Source organism: Oncorhynchus masou, chromosome 32, assembly GCF_036934945.1.
Source record: "Oncorhynchus masou masou isolate Uvic2021 chromosome 32, UVic_Omas_1.1, whole genome shotgun sequence".
In the NCBI taxonomy this organism is placed as follows: Eukaryota; Metazoa; Chordata; class Actinopteri; order Salmoniformes; family Salmonidae; genus Oncorhynchus; species Oncorhynchus masou.
Genome location: NC_088243.1, coordinates 63,822,703 through 63,839,654, shown reverse-complemented (window position 1 = coordinate 63,839,654; position 16,952 = coordinate 63,822,703). Strand labels below are relative to the sequence as shown.

General features: G+C 41.5%; 3 protein-coding genes across 5 annotated transcripts; 1 reads left to right on the top strand and 2 right to left on the bottom strand.

Annotated features, from left to right (window-relative positions):
- Nucleotides 1-354: 354 nt before the first annotated feature.
- Nucleotides 355-5,204, bottom strand: LOC135526459 (hyaluronan mediated motility receptor). Of its 3 annotated transcripts, none has more exons than XM_064954852.1 (7): nucleotides 4,539-5,197; nucleotides 3,975-4,132; nucleotides 3,032-3,225; nucleotides 2,061-2,261; nucleotides 1,813-1,965; nucleotides 1,489-1,591; nucleotides 355-703 (listed from the first exon to the last, which is right to left on the bottom strand). In XM_064954852.1, the coding sequence occupies exons 1-7, from the start codon at nucleotides 4,633-4,635 to the stop codon at nucleotides 665-667; spliced, it is 945 nt and encodes a 314-aa protein (XP_064810924.1). In that variant the 5' UTR covers nucleotides 4,636-5,197; the 3' UTR covers nucleotides 355-664. The 3 variants fall into 3 exon arrangements, with proteins under 3 accessions (XP_064810924.1, XP_064810923.1, XP_064810922.1); XM_064954851.1 differs by lacking the exon at nucleotides 355-703 and adding an exon at nucleotides 710-1,064 and having other exon boundaries at nucleotides 3,975-4,129; nucleotides 4,539-5,204; XM_064954850.1 differs by lacking the exon at nucleotides 355-703 and adding an exon at nucleotides 710-1,064 and having other exon boundaries at nucleotides 4,539-5,201.
- Nucleotides 5,205-5,731: 527 nt separating this feature from the next.
- On the bottom strand, nucleotides 5,732-9,774 carry LOC135526458 (leptin receptor overlapping transcript-like 1). Its single transcript, XM_064954849.1, has 4 exons — nucleotides 9,651-9,774; nucleotides 8,732-8,807; nucleotides 8,396-8,582; nucleotides 5,732-8,042 (listed from the first exon to the last, which is right to left on the bottom strand). Exons 1-4 carry the CDS (start codon nucleotides 9,664-9,666, stop codon nucleotides 7,926-7,928), a joined length of 396 nt encoding a protein of 131 aa, XP_064810921.1. The 5' UTR covers nucleotides 9,667-9,774; the 3' UTR covers nucleotides 5,732-7,925.
- Nucleotides 9,775-9,819: 45 nt separating this feature from the next.
- LOC135526457 (signal recognition particle subunit SRP72-like) lies at nucleotides 9,820-16,929 on the top strand. Its single transcript, XM_064954848.1, has 19 exons — nucleotides 9,820-10,101; nucleotides 11,063-11,183; nucleotides 11,333-11,456; nucleotides 11,598-11,741; nucleotides 11,876-11,987; nucleotides 12,119-12,150; nucleotides 12,272-12,396; nucleotides 12,504-12,561; nucleotides 12,701-12,832; nucleotides 13,371-13,499; nucleotides 13,618-13,690; nucleotides 14,110-14,174; nucleotides 14,279-14,374; nucleotides 14,506-14,609; nucleotides 14,732-14,809; nucleotides 15,069-15,206; nucleotides 15,307-15,344; nucleotides 15,503-15,662; nucleotides 15,845-16,929. The coding sequence occupies exons 1-19, from the start codon at nucleotides 10,002-10,004 to the stop codon at nucleotides 16,035-16,037; spliced, it is 2,022 nt and encodes a 673-aa protein (XP_064810920.1). The 5' UTR covers nucleotides 9,820-10,001; the 3' UTR covers nucleotides 16,038-16,929.
- The last annotated feature ends 23 nt before the right edge of the window (nucleotides 16,930-16,952 follow it).

Genomic DNA, 16,952 nt, shown 5'->3' with positions numbered 1-16,952 from the left:
AGGCTTCTACACACACACTTTACAGACAACGTATTTTACAATAGTTCCCTTGTTTGTTTTTAATCCCATCCTTCAGCTACCATCTATCGCTAAAGCGCATCCAGTTTGATTTCCTTTTTGCCATATATTTTTTAACTGTGCCGTTTCACAAAAGTTCTGAACCTATGTACATTTTACAGAGAGTATATTTTACATGAGTTGTGTTTTTAATCCCACATCTGGTTAATTGTAAATGGGAGTTAAGGTCAGGAATGTTCACCAGGACAAAACATTAGCATGTGTTGTGGTTCTCTGCTCATCAGCTAGAGTCATCATCCGGATTGGCAGAGCAACAACAAAACAGACATTCTCAGGTGTTTTTACTTGTTGATTTACTATGTTCCACCAGTGTGTCTGAAAATAGACAATGACAGGAAAGTGTCCAAATAGGAGAACACTAATACTCATACCAAAATATAGACAATAGACTGTAGCAAAGTGGCATATCACACTCCAGTACAGTCATGGTCATGCAGTGGTTTCAAGACATTTAAACAATGACAACAATAGAACGGTGAGGTTGTATGGTTCTCAGCAACAGTTGAGTAGCGAGACAAACAGCCAAAAGTTAGGAGTGCCTCCACTGGGTTGAAGAAAAATAGATGGATTTCATGGTCTTCTGACCTCAAGGAGGTTTTTGGTATCCGTCGACAACGTGCCCCCCCTGAGAATACAAAGTAAACTATAGGTGAGTCCGGCCAAAAGGCAATGAACATAAACCACACACACATGGCCTACACAATTTACAGTGAGAATATTCTGGAAAATTCAACATCTGCTCCCTCCCCAAACCTTCATGTAAGGAACAGTATGATGTTTTTATCTCCCTCAAATGTAAGAGTCATAACACAAGTCTGTTCTCTGGTGTGTGAATCAACCATATAATTCATAAAACGGTAATGCATTTTAGCATGGTCACTTGTCTCATGTCCTTATACGTCTCCTCCGGCAGTCCCTATTGCTCCCTATTGCTTCGGCTAACTTCCTCTTCTCTCAGGCTCACTGGAGACTGCAGCCTGCATCATCTGCACTCAATCAGAATAATTATCTCAAAATGTGCACTCCAGAGCTAGTCAAAAGGGAACAAAGCACAGAGACCACTGGGAAACACCTCCTCCAGTCATTAGTCATCTCATTCCCTTGGTTTGGAAGAGCACCCCGTTGCCTGGAACCCAGCCATGCATAGCACAGACTGACTGAGAAAACCAGACAGAAATCCATGCCCGAGAAATGAAGGTTCATACGATTCTCCAGATCCTAGGCAGTCATATTACTATTGCCATGTCCATTTAGACCAGTGAAGCACAACTCCCGTCTGTAGTCAGTCTAAATCCAGCAAGCAAACAAACTCACTGATTGGCAACACACAGCAAGACGCAGCCCCTGAAGACTAGAGATGTGCAACTCGTGGCCATTGGTTTGGTCAAAGTTAGTGTAGGCTATGCTTACTTGGTGGGGTGTGAACTGGCTGAAGAGGTCCTCATACAGCTTTCTCCATTTGTCTACCTGGGTTTGCAGGTCAGCCATCTTACCGGATTCCCAAGAGGGCATTCTGCAGAATCGGAAAGGGAAGGGAATACGTTCTCATGGACATGTGGGATTGAGAAAACCCTGTGTCTGTAACCGTTGTTACCAATCACATTAGCTATGTTTGAGAACTGTTATGGGGCCTGTTTTGCTGTGGCACACATAACTGACTGAGGAAGAAAAACTGATCTGAGACAAGTTGTTATAGGTAGAGGCCTCAGGTCACTGAGGACAAATTGCTGTTACCTGTCACAGTGCTGGCTGACTGTGTCCTCTAGGGGGCGGGGCAGCATCTGGGTGGTGCTCTCTGAGCTCTTCCTCAGCTCTGCTACCTCCTTCTCCAACCGTTTCACCTGCTGCACCAGAGAGTCCTTCTCCTCTGACAGGCAGTCTTTGAATCTGGAGGTTTCATTCAGAGATTAAATCTGGTGTTATCCACCATTTGTCTGTGCTAAATAACCAATGACAACAGAGTGATGGTAGAGCATAGCTACCTCTTGACGCAGCACATCCAGTAGCGCTGCTGTTCACACAGCCACTCAAACTGCTCGGCCGTCTCCTGGAGCTTCTTCAGGCTGCACTCGTTCTCCAGCTGCAGTCCCTGCACCTTCCTCTGGTTGGCGCTACGCAGCTCCTCCAGCTCCTGGGTGTTGGCAGCGTAGCCGCACTGAAGCTCTTCCAACTCCAATACCTTACTGTCAGCCGAAGACACATAAGAGACCCTAAACTTGCTTAGAAATGTTTCTAATTTGTGGTCTTAAAAAAATCTATTATGCATCATCCCTCCTGAATGTTGAATGAACAGCCAATATATCTAACCAACATGTAACCTCCTGGTCATTTTTGTGTACAAGCAATCATGAAAAAAGTACTTCTCCATGATTCCCCAGTTTATCTTTCACAGGCAAACGATGAATTTCAGCTTGAGGGTTTGAGCTGAGCTCATGTTAAACTCCCCTTTATCATACCCCTTGTGCAATGCTACCCCTGAAATCACGATGTGATAACGTATTCTGACTGTCAGCCAATTTTCCAAACTGGAGATTCAAAGTCAGCAAGTTATAGCACAGCATGCTTAAGGGCACGTGTGTTTTTGCAGACTTAAAAATCACAAATCCAAACGTTTATTTGACGTGTGACAACCTGACTATTTGGAGATCTGTTCAACGTGTTTTTAAAACAGTTGGGACGGCTTCACTTGGCTCATGTTTGTAGGAGATGGTAATCAAAAGTTAGGAGTTTCATTAATTTGAATGTTTATTTGCTTAGTGCACGCCCTTATCTGGAGTGACTTTACTTTTACAGTATGTCCATTTGTACAGCTGGATAAACCATAGCTAAATACCGCTGCCTTTTAAAAAAAAGTATGTCTTATGTTTTAAACATTAAGGGTGTCTTTGGGTACACACACACACAATAGTACCATTTACTTTCTCCTTCCCACAGTGCAGGGCAGTAGACTTACCTGTGCAGCTGCACACGAAGGTCCTCTGTCAATGCAGCTCTCTGCAGGTCCTCCGTGTGCAGCTCTTCCACCAGGCCTTCCAGCTGTACCTCAGAACTTTGCAGGTGCAGTAGCTCCGAGTTGACCTGTTCCAGCTGTAGGCCCAGCAGTGCAGCATCTCTGAAGCTTTCCTCCACCACAAGATGCACCCGTTGCTGCAAGAACACAACCAGATCCTTGGTGAGGGCCACAGTCCACACAAACACATGGGTAAACACAAGGACACAGATGCTGTATGTATTCAGCACATGCTATTGTAAGACTTTCCTCAAAAATGGGAGGAATATTCATGACATTTCTTCTATTATACTGTTAGTATTCATGTCATCCAGTTGACGAACTCTGGAGATTTTACACGTCTTTTCCAATAACACCTACAGTGGCTTGCGAAAGTATTCACCCCCTTTGACATTTTTTCTATTTTGTTGCCTTTACAACCCCCCCCCCCATATTTTTTAAATTTCACTTCACCAATTTGGACTATGTTGTGTATGTCCATTACATGAAATACAAATACATTTAAATTACAGGTTTTAATGCAGCAAAATAGGAAAAATGCCAAGGGGGATGAATACTTTCGCAAGGCACTGTGTAGATAAATGTGGCTAGCAAGCCCACACGTGAGAACAGAATTAGGCTTAGACAAGGAATGTGTCAAGGCAATTTTGCTTAGCTTCACTAGCATTGGAATGTATTGAGTTTTTTTGCATTGAGATTCTACATTCTGCCAATTGAAAGTAGAATATTAGAAAGATGTAGAAAATTGCATGACATCTAATCCATGCCATTACACAACATTACATTAGCACGTACACTGTAATTATACTGTAGGGACACAGCTTCACAGAGTGACAAGAGCCATCTGTGGTTGACCAGTGAAAAGATGGAAACAAGACGTCAGTACCTGTTCATGATGGACCCTGCCGAGCATTTGATCATGTTTGAACATCAAATCTATGTTGACCTGCTCCTGTTGGCAGAGCTGTGTGGACAGAGCCTCCAGCTCATTCTGCAGGCTCCTCTCTCTCTCCCTGGCCCCCATGCATTCCCTCTCCAGCACTACTGTACCAAAAGAAGACAACGGCCCTGTGACTGGAATTGCTATATTGTCCCCAAATCAGAGGACAACTTTCCCTTACCTATTCAAATGATTCTCTCAGTCACTGTACAGTAGGTTTGGACTTTGAAACGTGTAAAATCCTTGGTGCCTGTTATATGGCTTAACTAGAAACAGTGAAATCATGACATCATTCTCACTGAGAATAGCTAACTCTGTTAGTGTATTGCTGTTTTTCTTGTAGAACTACACTTTATCCATTTTGCAATTGATTATGGTGACATGTGTACAGTACATTGCTCAATGACAGGCATTCTTCTTTGAGTGAATAGCCAACAGACAAATAATCCAAAGTAGTTGATCTATAAGTCCTCCCAGTCCCATAATGACCCAATAACTACCAATACCTACCTTTTTCATGAGTCAGGCGGTTACACTTCGCCGTCAGGTACTGGATCTGACTGTTGTCTTCATCGCTGTAGCTATGCGCTCTGAAAAATCTCCTCATTCCCGTTTCCCTCGTTCCTTTACTGTGATTCACCTGTATCGTTCAGCTTCCATGACTGTCAGATGCAAAGGAACAAGCCACTGATTTACTAGCTTCTTCTAGTTGCGTGGCACCCTAAAGACAGAGAGAAACTCCTCCCGTTTTCATGTCAGCGTTAGACCTTTATCGGTGTTATTGCTATTTCTATGTCACTTTTAACATTGAGACGGAATTGGAAAAATCCCAAAAAGTGCATGTCACTGGATATACTAAGGATTTAATTGACGATTTTAACCTTTCAGGGCCTAGTTTGTACAGGATCCAAAGTTATATGCAAATCTACCTAAATGGTGCCCCTCAGGCTGTGAATGTTATGAAATCTAACATGGCAATCGGACAAGTTGTAGCTAGCAGGCACCTTTGGATGCATATCTAAACTACACCCTGGAGCTATATACACACTTACATAACTAACCTTCTGGTAAACAACATTAAAACAGGTACCTTACTCTTTACTTGACATTTATATTTTGGATCTTATATCAGGGGAGTAAAATCCATAAACGTTCCTAAAGAGGAAGTATTTCCTCTGCAGATCATTTCCTCAGCTTTGCATTTGTACCATAACTGAACTTGCTGTATAATTATCTAGTGACATGTTGGGGGGGGGGGGGGTAGGCGGTGAGGTTTTACCCATCTGAACAACCATTGATCCATTTACAGTTCTGATGCTAATTTGAGCACAACAATGGGGACATCACTGCACTGAGTCTGGGGCCTTTAATTAAGAAGTCACAGCTTATGCACGGCCTTGTTTCACATCAGTTCCTTGCCAGGTGGGGGAGACAAAACACAGCTATTCCTCCTGTTAGTGCTTGACTACCCGCTTCCATGTGTGAAGGTTAATGAACATGTCATTCTCTACTTTATACACACACCAGTGCAGAACGTATCAAAGCAACTGGATAGAATCAATGGTTTGATCCTGATGCGAGATCTGAAGGTTTCGTAGTCAAGTTAGAACCCAATAATTTAGTCTCTTCAAACAGCTCATACCAAATGCAACTAGGACGTGTTGATATTGTAGGAATTTTATGCATAATTCATTCAATGAGAGGATGTTCAAAAAAGGCTTTTATTTAGAAAAGAAAACCCCCATGCTGACCTCTGCCTTCAAAAACAACAGTTGTAGATAGAAAGTGGCAATTGGTCATCTACACAAAGCGTCCTCTAATACCAATAAATAAAATATTCTTCCCGTTGTGTGAAACAACACATCTTTCACAAAAGAGATCAGTGACAAACCCATCCCATGACTGGAATGACCTGATTATGCAGTTTGTGTGTGTTCATTTGTTTGATAGAATGGTATTGAAAGTCTTTGTACATTTCCCAAACTTTCACTAAGCAATACTCAGTCTATAATACTTCAATTGTGGCTCAAAATGCTATAAATAGCCTAACCTGGATGTCCAAAAACTATAGATATGCCATCAGTGCATTGCTGTAGGCACAAATGTATATTTTATCATTTGTTTTGATATAAGTAAAGTTTAAACTTTCCATACATAAAAGGATAACAAAAACACCAAAGGCCATTTGTTGTAACATTACCTTTGATAATCAAGGTAACAATGATTATTTAAAAAGTTCAGCTAAACTCACAAAAGGTGCCAAAGGGTTTTCATTATGATCACCATCTTCATGGAGGTTGTGGTCTCTGGAAGACTGGAAATAAGAAGTTGACAAACTTACTCACAATCTGAGTGGGACAGAAAGAGATACCGGATGAAAATCGGTGCTTCCGATTACTTCTGGAATTTTTTTAGATGGATTTCAGTCTTTTTTTTTGGGCCTCTTCCAGAGACCACTTTTCAAAGATATCTTTGTTTTTATTTTGCAGATGGAGCAGTTATCTTAAAACACGCAACCTTTCCACCCAGCTAAACAGGCCAGTGCACACAGGGTGACAGATGCTTAATACCTTGCTTAGCTACAACTAGTTCCGTTAAATGTAACAGCACAATTCAAAGCTCAGGACACAGTTCTCTGACACCTTTAAGTAACAGCAAACTACACTGAGTGAATGTATGATATCAGCACACCCAATGCAAGTATACAATGACCACATTAAAAGTAGTTTAGACCTATACGGCAAATTAATTTCCTTCGGGGAGAGTACGGGAGAACATCTTAGTGCAGATGTACTAAATATAGAACAAAACATGATATGCCTTGGTAAAAACGAGGGTTCATCCACATTTATTTGTGAAATATAACTACAGTGCAGGCTTGGTTTCCAATTACTGGTATTGAAACCAATTGGTCTCTTGGATACCTGGTAAATCTAAGGCTAGCGGTATTAGTGACCCGGGTTATAAGTAGCTTAGATCTTAAGTTGGCCACATTTCACGCCGGGTAACCTTAATCCTGGGCTGTCTGACCAAGGTTTTTGATGACTCTATTCCAAAGAGAAAAGATGACACAGGGTTACAATGACTTCTAGACAATTTTCAAAAGGGGTAGAATATGCTACGCTACGCTAAACAACCAAACACAAGAGGCCTGTATCAAATGAATGTCGGTGAATAGCTTAGTCATTCGAATTTGATCACTGCAATGGGGGACAGTGCATTGGATAATGCATTATATCAATATATGCTGTATCTACCTTCATATTGAATGGTTTCAAGCTGAGAGAAACTCACAGGCGTTCAGCTTTCAATGTGCTTTTCAAAAAACAACCTTTACTCCATGCAAAATATCCAGTGCTTCAGCTTCATGTCAGCACTTGGAGGGGGAGACTATCCTCTCGAAACTGACCAGCACACTACTATACACCCACACTCCCAAAGTTACATATCTTTTATCAGTAAGATATCTTTGTCACAGGAAAAAAAAGCTTCTAACCTTCAGACAATGGAAAAAAAATCTCAAACCGATGGCCAAAGACCCCTTCCAAAGGTCAATCTGAGTCCAGGCGGACATTTTTGCATTTGCACAGATTAGATGGGCATTTATGATCTCAACAATATTTTATCGCAACACTCAAAAAATAAGCCTGTACAGTACATGAAGGGAGAAGACTCACAAACATGGAGCAAAAAATAAAAGTCAAAATGAAAGTCAGCACATCCACCTGAAGTCAGTCTGACATTCCGCATGACAGTTAAAACAGATTATTGCACTGGTTTCGTGTGTCTATGGACGGGCAGTCATAAATAACAACAAACAATAATTGCAATCATAACAATAATAATAACAATGCTAGTAATAAACAATTCTGACTTAGCCCCCCCCACACCCCAATTTTACCACTGCTGCCAACTAAAGTCGTCGTTTGTGCCGAAGACCAAAAAGAATCCCAGAATGGTTGCGAAGATGACTACATTGCCTGTTAACACAAGCGCACATGCTCCCCAGGCAATCTGTAAACAACAAACATAAATAATTCAGTCAACATATGTTACAAAATTCTGCATTGCATGCTTTCAATCTGTTTGGACTGAGCAAATCACAGCCCTTTTTTAAGTGTTGTTTAGTAACGGATTTGAGCATTTCTTGTTATTACACAAATGGTAGCCTATAAGATGTAGCCCAACAGTCCTATTAGGAATGGTCCTTATTCCATTTGTGTAACACCAAAAATGTATGCAATTTAGAAAGCAATTACTTGTAACAACAAAGCTAACGCAATGTTGTTACTGCACAGGTATGAGGACAAAGTGTTGTCGAACACCCCTTAGCCTACACAAGTAAAATCACCAAGATGTATACTTACAACATCAGCTCTTGCGAAAATGATGGGCAGGCCAAAGGCTGAAACCACTATGCCCGTTGTGAGAAATAATGCCAGCTCTTTGCAGGCGTTGCTGGCCGAGTCTGTGTCGTCAACAATTCTCCGGGAGATGCAGTAAGGGATTGGGGCGAGGATGTAGAAGAAGAGGAGGAACAAGGGCCAGTATTTACTGTGAAGAGAGAAGTTCCCGTCAGTTATGACTTGGAAAATACTTGATGTGGGCAGCATCATATTATAAAACCTTGCAAGAAAGGCATTATACAGTACTTGTGCACTTGACATTAACGCATGAAACATGAATATGATGGAGATACTTACTCATACACTGGAAGAGCACATCCTAGCATCAGGAACATGAGGCCAATAGCCCCACCAAAGGACAGGCTGATCAGAGCTAGAAAGGAGAGGGAAATAAACTAAGCAACTGTGTGTGTGTTCATGTAATACTAATTCCTTAGGTCATAATTGATCATCTGACCATGACCCTACAGCATTAGCTGTAGCTCCAACGAGGAAATAATCATGTGACAAATCAGATGATTTCACATTCAGGGCCTGGCTGGGATGGATTGAGGGAATGCAGAGTATTTTCAGCTATCATAGATGTTTTTTTTAGAAAGTTGCTAGCTGCTAGTATTAAAGTGTATTCATTTAACTAGTTAGAACATTGATTTGTAAACTTCTGCATGTCATGATGACTTAGCTAGCTAGATGGTTAACTGGATAAAGGAGGTTTGAGACAACGCACTTGTTAGCGAGGTCTAACGTTAGCTAATTTAGCTTGTCATAATTGCCTAGCCATAACAATACAACATTAGGTTTGGCAGGACAAGGCTAGTTTCTAACGTGTATTTTATCGATTCGTAATTGCATCATGAGCTAGTTAAAAGGCCCATCATCAATACCACAACTAGCCAGGTGCTAATCTAGCTACCTAATGTTAACTGTAGCTAGCTAAAGCGTTACTAACTAGAACACCAATCAAGTTATTAGCTAGCTAGCTACCGTGCCTAGTTAACGTCCTTGCTAGTTGACGTTATATAATTAGCTAGTTATTTATCTAACGTTACATAGCTAGCAGATAATAAACCGACATCAAATTAGTTGGCTAGCTAAGGGAGTTGGGTAGCAGCACACCATGTCAAAGCATAGCTAGTTGGCTCGCTATGTTTGATTGACTACATTTGTTGTAATCCAATTAATGTATTATTTAAAAGTAAGACAGCAACTTCCTCACCTTTAATCCCGGCCATTTCTGCAGGACATAAACTCGTCACACAGTCCACGACAACAATACACCCTTAACTAGTACTGCATCAAACAGTCCGTGAATTCGATTTCACCCACAGAGCTGTGTCTGTATTTAGCAACACGCATGCGCGGAATCCCATCAGTCAGAAGAACATATAAAATAGATCATCTGACTAATCAATGTGTATGCTGAAACCCAAATACCTTTGCTAATTATGATGTTTGTCTTTTTAAATGCATGCGGGTTCTTCACTTTTTTTATTTAGCCGTTTTTGTGATTCTATCAATCCGGAAGAAACATAATTTGCCTCCGCTGGCAGTCTGCATGGAGTGAAAGATGGCGAGTGGTGGAGGCACAGTTGCTTCGCTGTGGACAGAAGTGAATCGTTGTGGACAGAATGGAGATTTTACTCGGGCCATCAAAGCTGTCAACAAAAGTAGGGTTTTACTCTTGTTCACATGTTTGTAGCTGTCAAATCTGAATAGATGATCTGTGTTGTTTGAGGGCTGAATGATTACTATCCAGCTGGCTAGCGAGCTAACGTTAAGTTACAACTCTTAGCTAAAAAAATAAATATGCAGCTGTAATCAAGCTAATCACTAATTAGGTAGCTTTTGTTAAATTAGAATTTTCCCCCCAATGATCGGAACATAGTGTAGATTTTTATTGAGAACAGTAATAGCATGTTTTTACTCTTAGGGATAATATTTCAAAATTGTCAGTCACATCTGAGTTGTAAACACAGTGACGTGTCCCAATTAGCTGGCTGGCTAGTTAGCTGGCTAGCTAGCAACTACACTGTTTTACTCTAGCTATCCTGTAGCTAGCAGCCTTGTCTCTGCTGGGAAGTGTGATTCACAGATTTGCACCTCCATTGGAACATTATTGAGTTCTCTATTGCACACCGTAAATTGAGATTTGATTCAGTTATCGTTGGTGGTGACTGACCTGAAGGAAAATTATACTTTTGCATGTAATTACACTAAGGGCCAATCTGCGATTGCTACATTACTTTTTATTTTTTATAAATACTTTTAGATTAATTATATACACTCAGTAATTCTTGAATAGAACGTATACATGCCTCAAACTACGAACTCAGCTCAACTGTCATACATCATCAGAACCCACAATATAAGCTTGTTTTACTCCAATGTTTGTCAACAATGTAATTGTAAACCAACATTGTACAGTATATAACCTCAACATGGTTGAAATGATCATTTTTATCTCATGGATGGTGAGTCTTAGCATTTGTAGCTCTGTCTATGAATTTGACAGGTTACATTTCTCCAGCCCCATCATTAAACTCTACTAAAACAGTGGTGGAGTGTATGCTTTGTTACTGTTAACTGCAGTTTGCCCCTTTTAACCTCAATTATTCATTTCTTCCACAGTTTTGCATGAAGTCAAGGAAGATGTGACAGCCCTTCACTGTAAAATAGTATGCCTGCTGCAAAATGGTAGCTTCAAAGAGGCACTGAATGTCATGAACACATATTCAAAAATACTTGGCAGGTATGTTGAATATGACTTGTGACTTTAACATAATGTTATATAGTGATAATCTTGTAGTAATGCAAAATCTATAAATTCTTGGTCTGGTTTGAGAAACTCCTGGCTGTACCCTTAGGTCAATGTTTAACACTTTCTTTGTGCTACCTCAGTGAACTCATTGTGTTTGAAAAGGCCTACTGTGAGTACCGGTTGAACAGAGTTGAAAGTGCTCTGAAGACCATTGAAGGTGTTTCAGAACAAACAGACAAGCTCAAAGAACTCTATGGTCAAGTGGTAAGACTTTATGAAAATAAGAAATGACGTTAGATGTTGTTTGCACTGCTTGCCTGTCTACCCTTCAGTGGATGATCCTGCCAGCCACAGTAAACTGGCCCAATGTACTGATCCCTGACCTCTCCTTTGTTCTCACCATAGCTGTACCGTATGGAGCGCTATGACGAGTGCAAGGCTGTCTACACGGACCTGATCAGGAACTCCCAGGATGAATACGAAGAGGAGAGGAAGACAAACCTCTCAGCCGTGGTGGCTGCTATGAGCACATGGGAGAAGGCTTCTCCGGTGGGTTTTCTGCACCCAATTAGAACAGACTTCTATTCGTACTGATCTTCTGAGACACTTGGTTATTGAAGCCATCTTCCCTGAGTCTCAATTTAACACTGAATAATACATTTAATTCCATCCTGTTTTTGCAGGATGATCTTGGCCTGTCAGAGACTACATATGAGCTGAGCTACAACGCTGCCTGTACTCTAATTGGTCAAGGCCAACTCACGGAGGCTATGAACAAACTACAGGAAGCAGAAGGTTAGGAGTCACAGACAATTGCAATTCTGCATTCTACAGACATGGCCTTAATTCGAAATGCTGTGCGATAGATTTTGTCCAGCCCTTTCATGGTTAATGTTGACAATTTTTGTTTGCGTCATTCTTTTCAGAGCTTTGTCGTGTTTCCTTGTCTGAGGATTTGGTGAGTGCTCTATGCCTGTGAAATAAGTTCACAATGTCATGGCTGAGCTTACAGGTTTAAAAATGTCTTCTTTTTTTTCTTCCAAATTGTGAATCATAATTTACTTGTCTGGTTTGTGCAGGATATAACTGAGGAGGACATTGAGTCAGAGCTGGCCGTCATCCACTCCCAGATGGCCTACGTTATGCAGTTACAGGGTCGGACAGAAGTGGCGCTGCAGCTCTATAACCAAGTCATCAAGCTCAAGTGAGTGTTACTCCAAAGTGGAATCAATTGAGCCATTACATTCAATTGTATGTGCTATTGTAGGCACAGGACGAGAGAGTAGTGGAATCCGTTTTGTTGAATCCTAGGCCATCGGATGTGGGACTTCTAGCTGTGACTGCTAACAACATCATTACAATAAACAAGGTAGATACACGCATGAACCTTCGCCGTACTGCTAGGAACTACTAAACATTGAAACAGGCTAAGCTGTTATTGACTGTGTTCTCTTATTGTTGAAGCCATGTGGGCTGACGCTGTTACTCATATGCTTTTTCTCCTGCAGGACCAAAACGTGTTTGACTCTAAGAAGAAGGTGAAACTGACAAATGCTGATGGTGTCGAGTACAAGCTGGCCAAGAAACAGCTGCAAGCCATCGAATTCAACAAAGCCCTGTTGGCTATGTACACTAACCAGGTATCGGATTTGAATGCATTAACTCATTGTTAAAATTATCCTCCACTCTTTATTCACAGCTTTATTTTGACAATTTCACTACATACTGATGTCAAATCAAAATCAAATCAAATGTTATTTGTCACATGCGCTAAATACAACAAGTGTAGACTTTACCATGACATGCTTACTTACGAGCACCTTCCCAACAATGCAGTTAAAAAGTACGAAAATTGACAAATATTTCAAAAGAAAATAGTAACTAAATAAAATAACACGGCTATATACAAGGAGTACTGAGTCATTGTACTGGGGTACGAGGTAGTTCGAGTGATTGAGGTAATATGTACATATAGATTTGGTTAGGTGATTGATTGAAGTACATATAGGTAGGGGGTGAAAAGCAGAATGTCCGGGTAGCCGTTTAATGAACTGTTCAGCAGTCTTATGGCTTTGGGGTTGAAGCCGTTCAGGAGCCTTTTGGTCCCAGACCAGGGAGAATGGTGAACAGGTTAGACTGGGAATCTCAACGGTCATTGTAACAACGTGCACCCCACAGGCGGACCAGTGCAGAAAGCTGTCGTCAGGCCTCCAGGCCCAGAACCCAGGCCACCCGCGGCCCGTTCTGATCCAGGTGGCTCAGCTGTGCAGAGAGAAGCAACACTCCAAGGCCATGGAGCTGCTTCAGGTACTTCCTGTTGACCAGAGCCTAACTTGAGATACGTGTAGTTGATGTATAAATACATAAATAGCCATTGAAAGCTCTTCTATGTATAATGCTAGATGTGTGTGTTTCTGTTTTAAAGTGTTTCGCAGACCAGCACCCAGAGAGTGCATCTGGTATCAAATTAACAATGGCACAACTCTATTTGACTCAAGGTAAGGTCGTCTTTCCCTATCCCAATTTTTTTTTTTTTTTGCTCGCTCGCTCGCAAGCAGAAAATAGGCCTATATTTTTTAAATTGAACTAGGCAAGTCAGTTAAGAACAAATTCTTATTTACAATGATGGCCAACAGGGAACAACTGTTCATGGGCAGAACGGCAGATTTTTACCTTGTCAGCTCGGGGATTTGATCCAGCAACCTTTTGGTTACTGGCCCAACGCTCTAACCACTAGGCTACCTGCCGCCTATTGAAGATGATACATTAGATTAGTGCTTAACGGTATATTTACTCATTGATACCTAGTGCTATGCCATGTCATTTGATGAACAAGTGACTCCTGTTCTGTCAGAATTCAGGTGTTTGAGCACCTGACCGAGTTGTAAATAAACCTTCATTGGTGTCTTCTCCAAAGGTCACGTTACCAAAGCATGTGACATCTTGAGGTCGATCGACGATTTCAAGAACAAACAAGGGATGGTTAGTTGTTACACTTCTATTATTCTACATCTAATCATAGATTAAAAATGTTCTGAATGAATATTACATCATAACACTCCTAACAAATTGAAATTGTTTCACAGATCTCAGCTCTGGTAACGATGTACAACCACGAAGAGGACATCGACAGCGCAATTGATGTCTTCAGCCAAGCTATTCAGCACTACCAATCTGAACAGGTATTCGTCAACGAGCACATTATAAAGAAGTCAATGTAACTTTTTTTAAATACTGGAGTGTGTGTGTTGCTCTTTGTTTCTATAGTAACACTGCATTGTCCACTATTCCACTTTGTCTTCCTCCATCCCAGCCTGGTTCCTCTATTCACCTGGCACTCGTACGAGAGGCCGCCGATTTCAAGCTGAAGTATGGACGGAAAAAGGAAGCCATCAGTGACCTGGAACAACTGTGGAAGTGAGTGATGCTCTTAACGATTGTTCTGTTTCTACTGTTGTTCTGTAGTGGTGATGCTGGTGTATGTCCTGCTCTACGTGTGGTATTCAGTGTAACAACTCGCCCATCCCCTTGCTCCACAGGCAAAACACCAATGACATCCACACTTTGGCACAACTCATCTCTGCCTATTCTTTGGTCGATCAAGATAAAGCCAAGTCGTATCCTTTTTTTCCCTCTCTGTATTTGAAACTACACATAAATAATACCTTTATTTGGAACGAATGCTTGCAATTGATCCAGCAGTCCATGCCGTTGCCACTATTATAGACATTGCAGTTCTGAAAGTTGTGCTACCTCTGATTTGGTCCAGTTCTCATTCACAGTCAAGGTGATTTTACCAGGGATATCATAAAGTGCCTAGAACTGTTTAGTGAATGGAAAAGCATATTTTATTATGTCCTTAGTCCTTTGTCCCAGCCTCAGCAAGCACCTCCCTTCCCTTGAAAGCATGTCATTTAACGTGGACGTAGATGAGCTGGAGAACTCTCATGGTGCCAACTACGTCAGAAAGAAGGCCGCTAAAGTACCGGGAGACAATCTTCCCAAAGAACAAGGGTAAGGAGACCTAATGCTTTTAATTAAAGGCTGTGTTAATTAACCTGCGTAATACCTGTTTTATACATAGGCTTTCACTGTCAATATTATCTCTCCACAGCCAGGGGGGTATTAAAAAGAAGAGGAAGAAAAAGAAGGGTATGTCCTCACAACACAACTTGCAACATATGTGAATATCTTATCAACGTCCATGGGATCGGTGAAAATTGGGGGGCAAAGGGGCAGATCCTTAAGAGGTTTATAAAGTCAACATCTCTGATTTGGGGAATTGCTATTTTTCTCTCGCCTCTGTTTAGGAAAATTGCCCAAGAGCTACGACCAAACATCGAACCCTGACCAGGAGAGATGGCTGCCCATGAGAGAGCGCACCTACTACCGGGGCAGGAAGAAGGGCAAGAAGAAGGAACAAGTGGGTAAAGGCACGCAGGGGGCCACGTCAGGAGCCGCGTCCGACCTGTGAGTAACGCATCCTTGTCTCTCTTATCATTTGTCACTTTCATTAGCTCTAAAAAGGTATATAAATCTAATAGTTAAACATTTAATACATCTGTCTGACTCCAGATTCATTCAGTTGGCACCCTTTTTCATGCAGTGTGTTGCATTTGGCTGGTAATCACTTCATTTTGCTGTGTTTCCAGGGATGCCAGTAAGACAGCCAACAGTCCCCCCACCTCCCCCCGGCCAGGGTCAGCCCAAGTCTCTGCCTCCACCTCGGCCCCCGCTGCCAGCAACGTTGTCCCTCCGCGACAGCAGAAGCCTGCCACTGCAGGGCCAGGGGCCCGCAAGAAGGCCCCTCAGAAGAAGAAAAAGGGAGGCAAGGGTGGCTGGTAGCCTGGAGAACATTGCAGATATTGAGCAACACATTGGTGACCACCACCACATGGCCCAGAACTCACAGAATCATGAGCTTTGTAATTTTTTTACCAACTTATAACATTTTTTACCAAACAAATAATGGTATCCAATTTCTGGTTGTTGAATAAGTTGCAATACATTTAGTAAAAGGCCCCAATGCTTTGTTCACGGTTTTCTTTTAAGATGCAAAAACAAATGTCTGTGAACTAAGAGACCTTGTTTGTGTTGTAGGCAAGGGGGGGGGGGGTCTTACTAGTTTGTAATGCATATATTCTGTGCAGAAAAAATTGACTTTTTTCTATTCTCCCTGAGCCTGAGTATTTGAACACGGTTCCTTGACCGTGAACTAATTTCCTTGACTTGCCCACTCAATTTCAATCACTTGACCTTATTTTCAACCTAAGAGGCAAGCTGTGTATGTCAAAGTTAAAGTATATTTATTTTTAAATCCCTGCATCGTTTTCGGCTTAGAGTAAAAAGTCTGTTTTGAAACGTAGACTCAGCGATATGATGCAGAAAGTACACAGCAAAGTGGGTCAATTTCTGCAACAACTAAGAGCGTTGAAGCACGTTGCTCAACTTCTCTGCTGTTTTGGTCTCTTACCTACCACACTGTAACAGCGTGAAGTGAACCCGTGCACAGATACTGTGTGAGAGCGAAGTGTTGCATCTTGCTCATCTCTATCGGTGGTGCTGCTCGTGGCAATGTAATTTTGCTGAGTCTACCTTTTTAATTATTGGCCAGCCGTACATAATTAGGACATTGTTTTAGGAACTGTTTACAATGATGGAAGCAAACTATTTTTGCCAAAATGTGTGTCCCATTGATGTCTTAATAAATAGGCTTCCTTAACAACTGACAAACTGATGTTGCTTTCTTGTGTTTTTTTT

Bases quoted from the DNA above. Each gene is read 5' to 3' on its own strand.
- LOC135526459 (XM_064954850.1), bottom strand. From the start codon at position 4,635: ATGAGGAGATTTTTCAGAGCGCATAGCTACAGCGATGAAGACAACAGT. The intron at 1,966-2,060 runs GTAGCTATGCTC...TGAAACCTCCAG, and splicing joins TGGATGTGCTGCGTCAAGAG to ATTCAAAGACTGCCTGTCAG. The intron at 1,592-1,812 runs GTAACAGCAATT...CCGATTCTGCAG, and splicing joins GTCAGCCAGCACTGTGACAG to AATGCCCTCTTGGGAATCCG.
- LOC135526458 (XM_064954849.1), bottom strand. The intron at 8,583-8,731 runs GTAAGTATCTCC...CTCTCTTCACAG, and splicing joins TGTGCTCTTCCAGTGTATGA to TAAATACTGGCCCTTGTTCC. The intron at 8,043-8,395 runs GTAAGTATACAT...TGTTGTTTACAG, and splicing joins TTTTCGCAAGAGCTGATGTT to ATTGCCTGGGGAGCATGTGC.
- LOC135526457 (XM_064954848.1), top strand. From the start codon at position 10,002: ATGGCGAGTGGTGGAGGCACAGTTGCTTCGCTGTGGACAGAAGTGAAT. The intron at 12,397-12,503 runs GTGAGTGTTACT...GTTGAATCCTAG, and splicing joins AACCAAGTCATCAAGCTCAA to GCCATCGGATGTGGGACTTC. The intron at 14,810-15,068 runs GTATCCTTTTTT...CCTTTGTCCCAG, and splicing joins GATCAAGATAAAGCCAAGTC to CCTCAGCAAGCACCTCCCTT.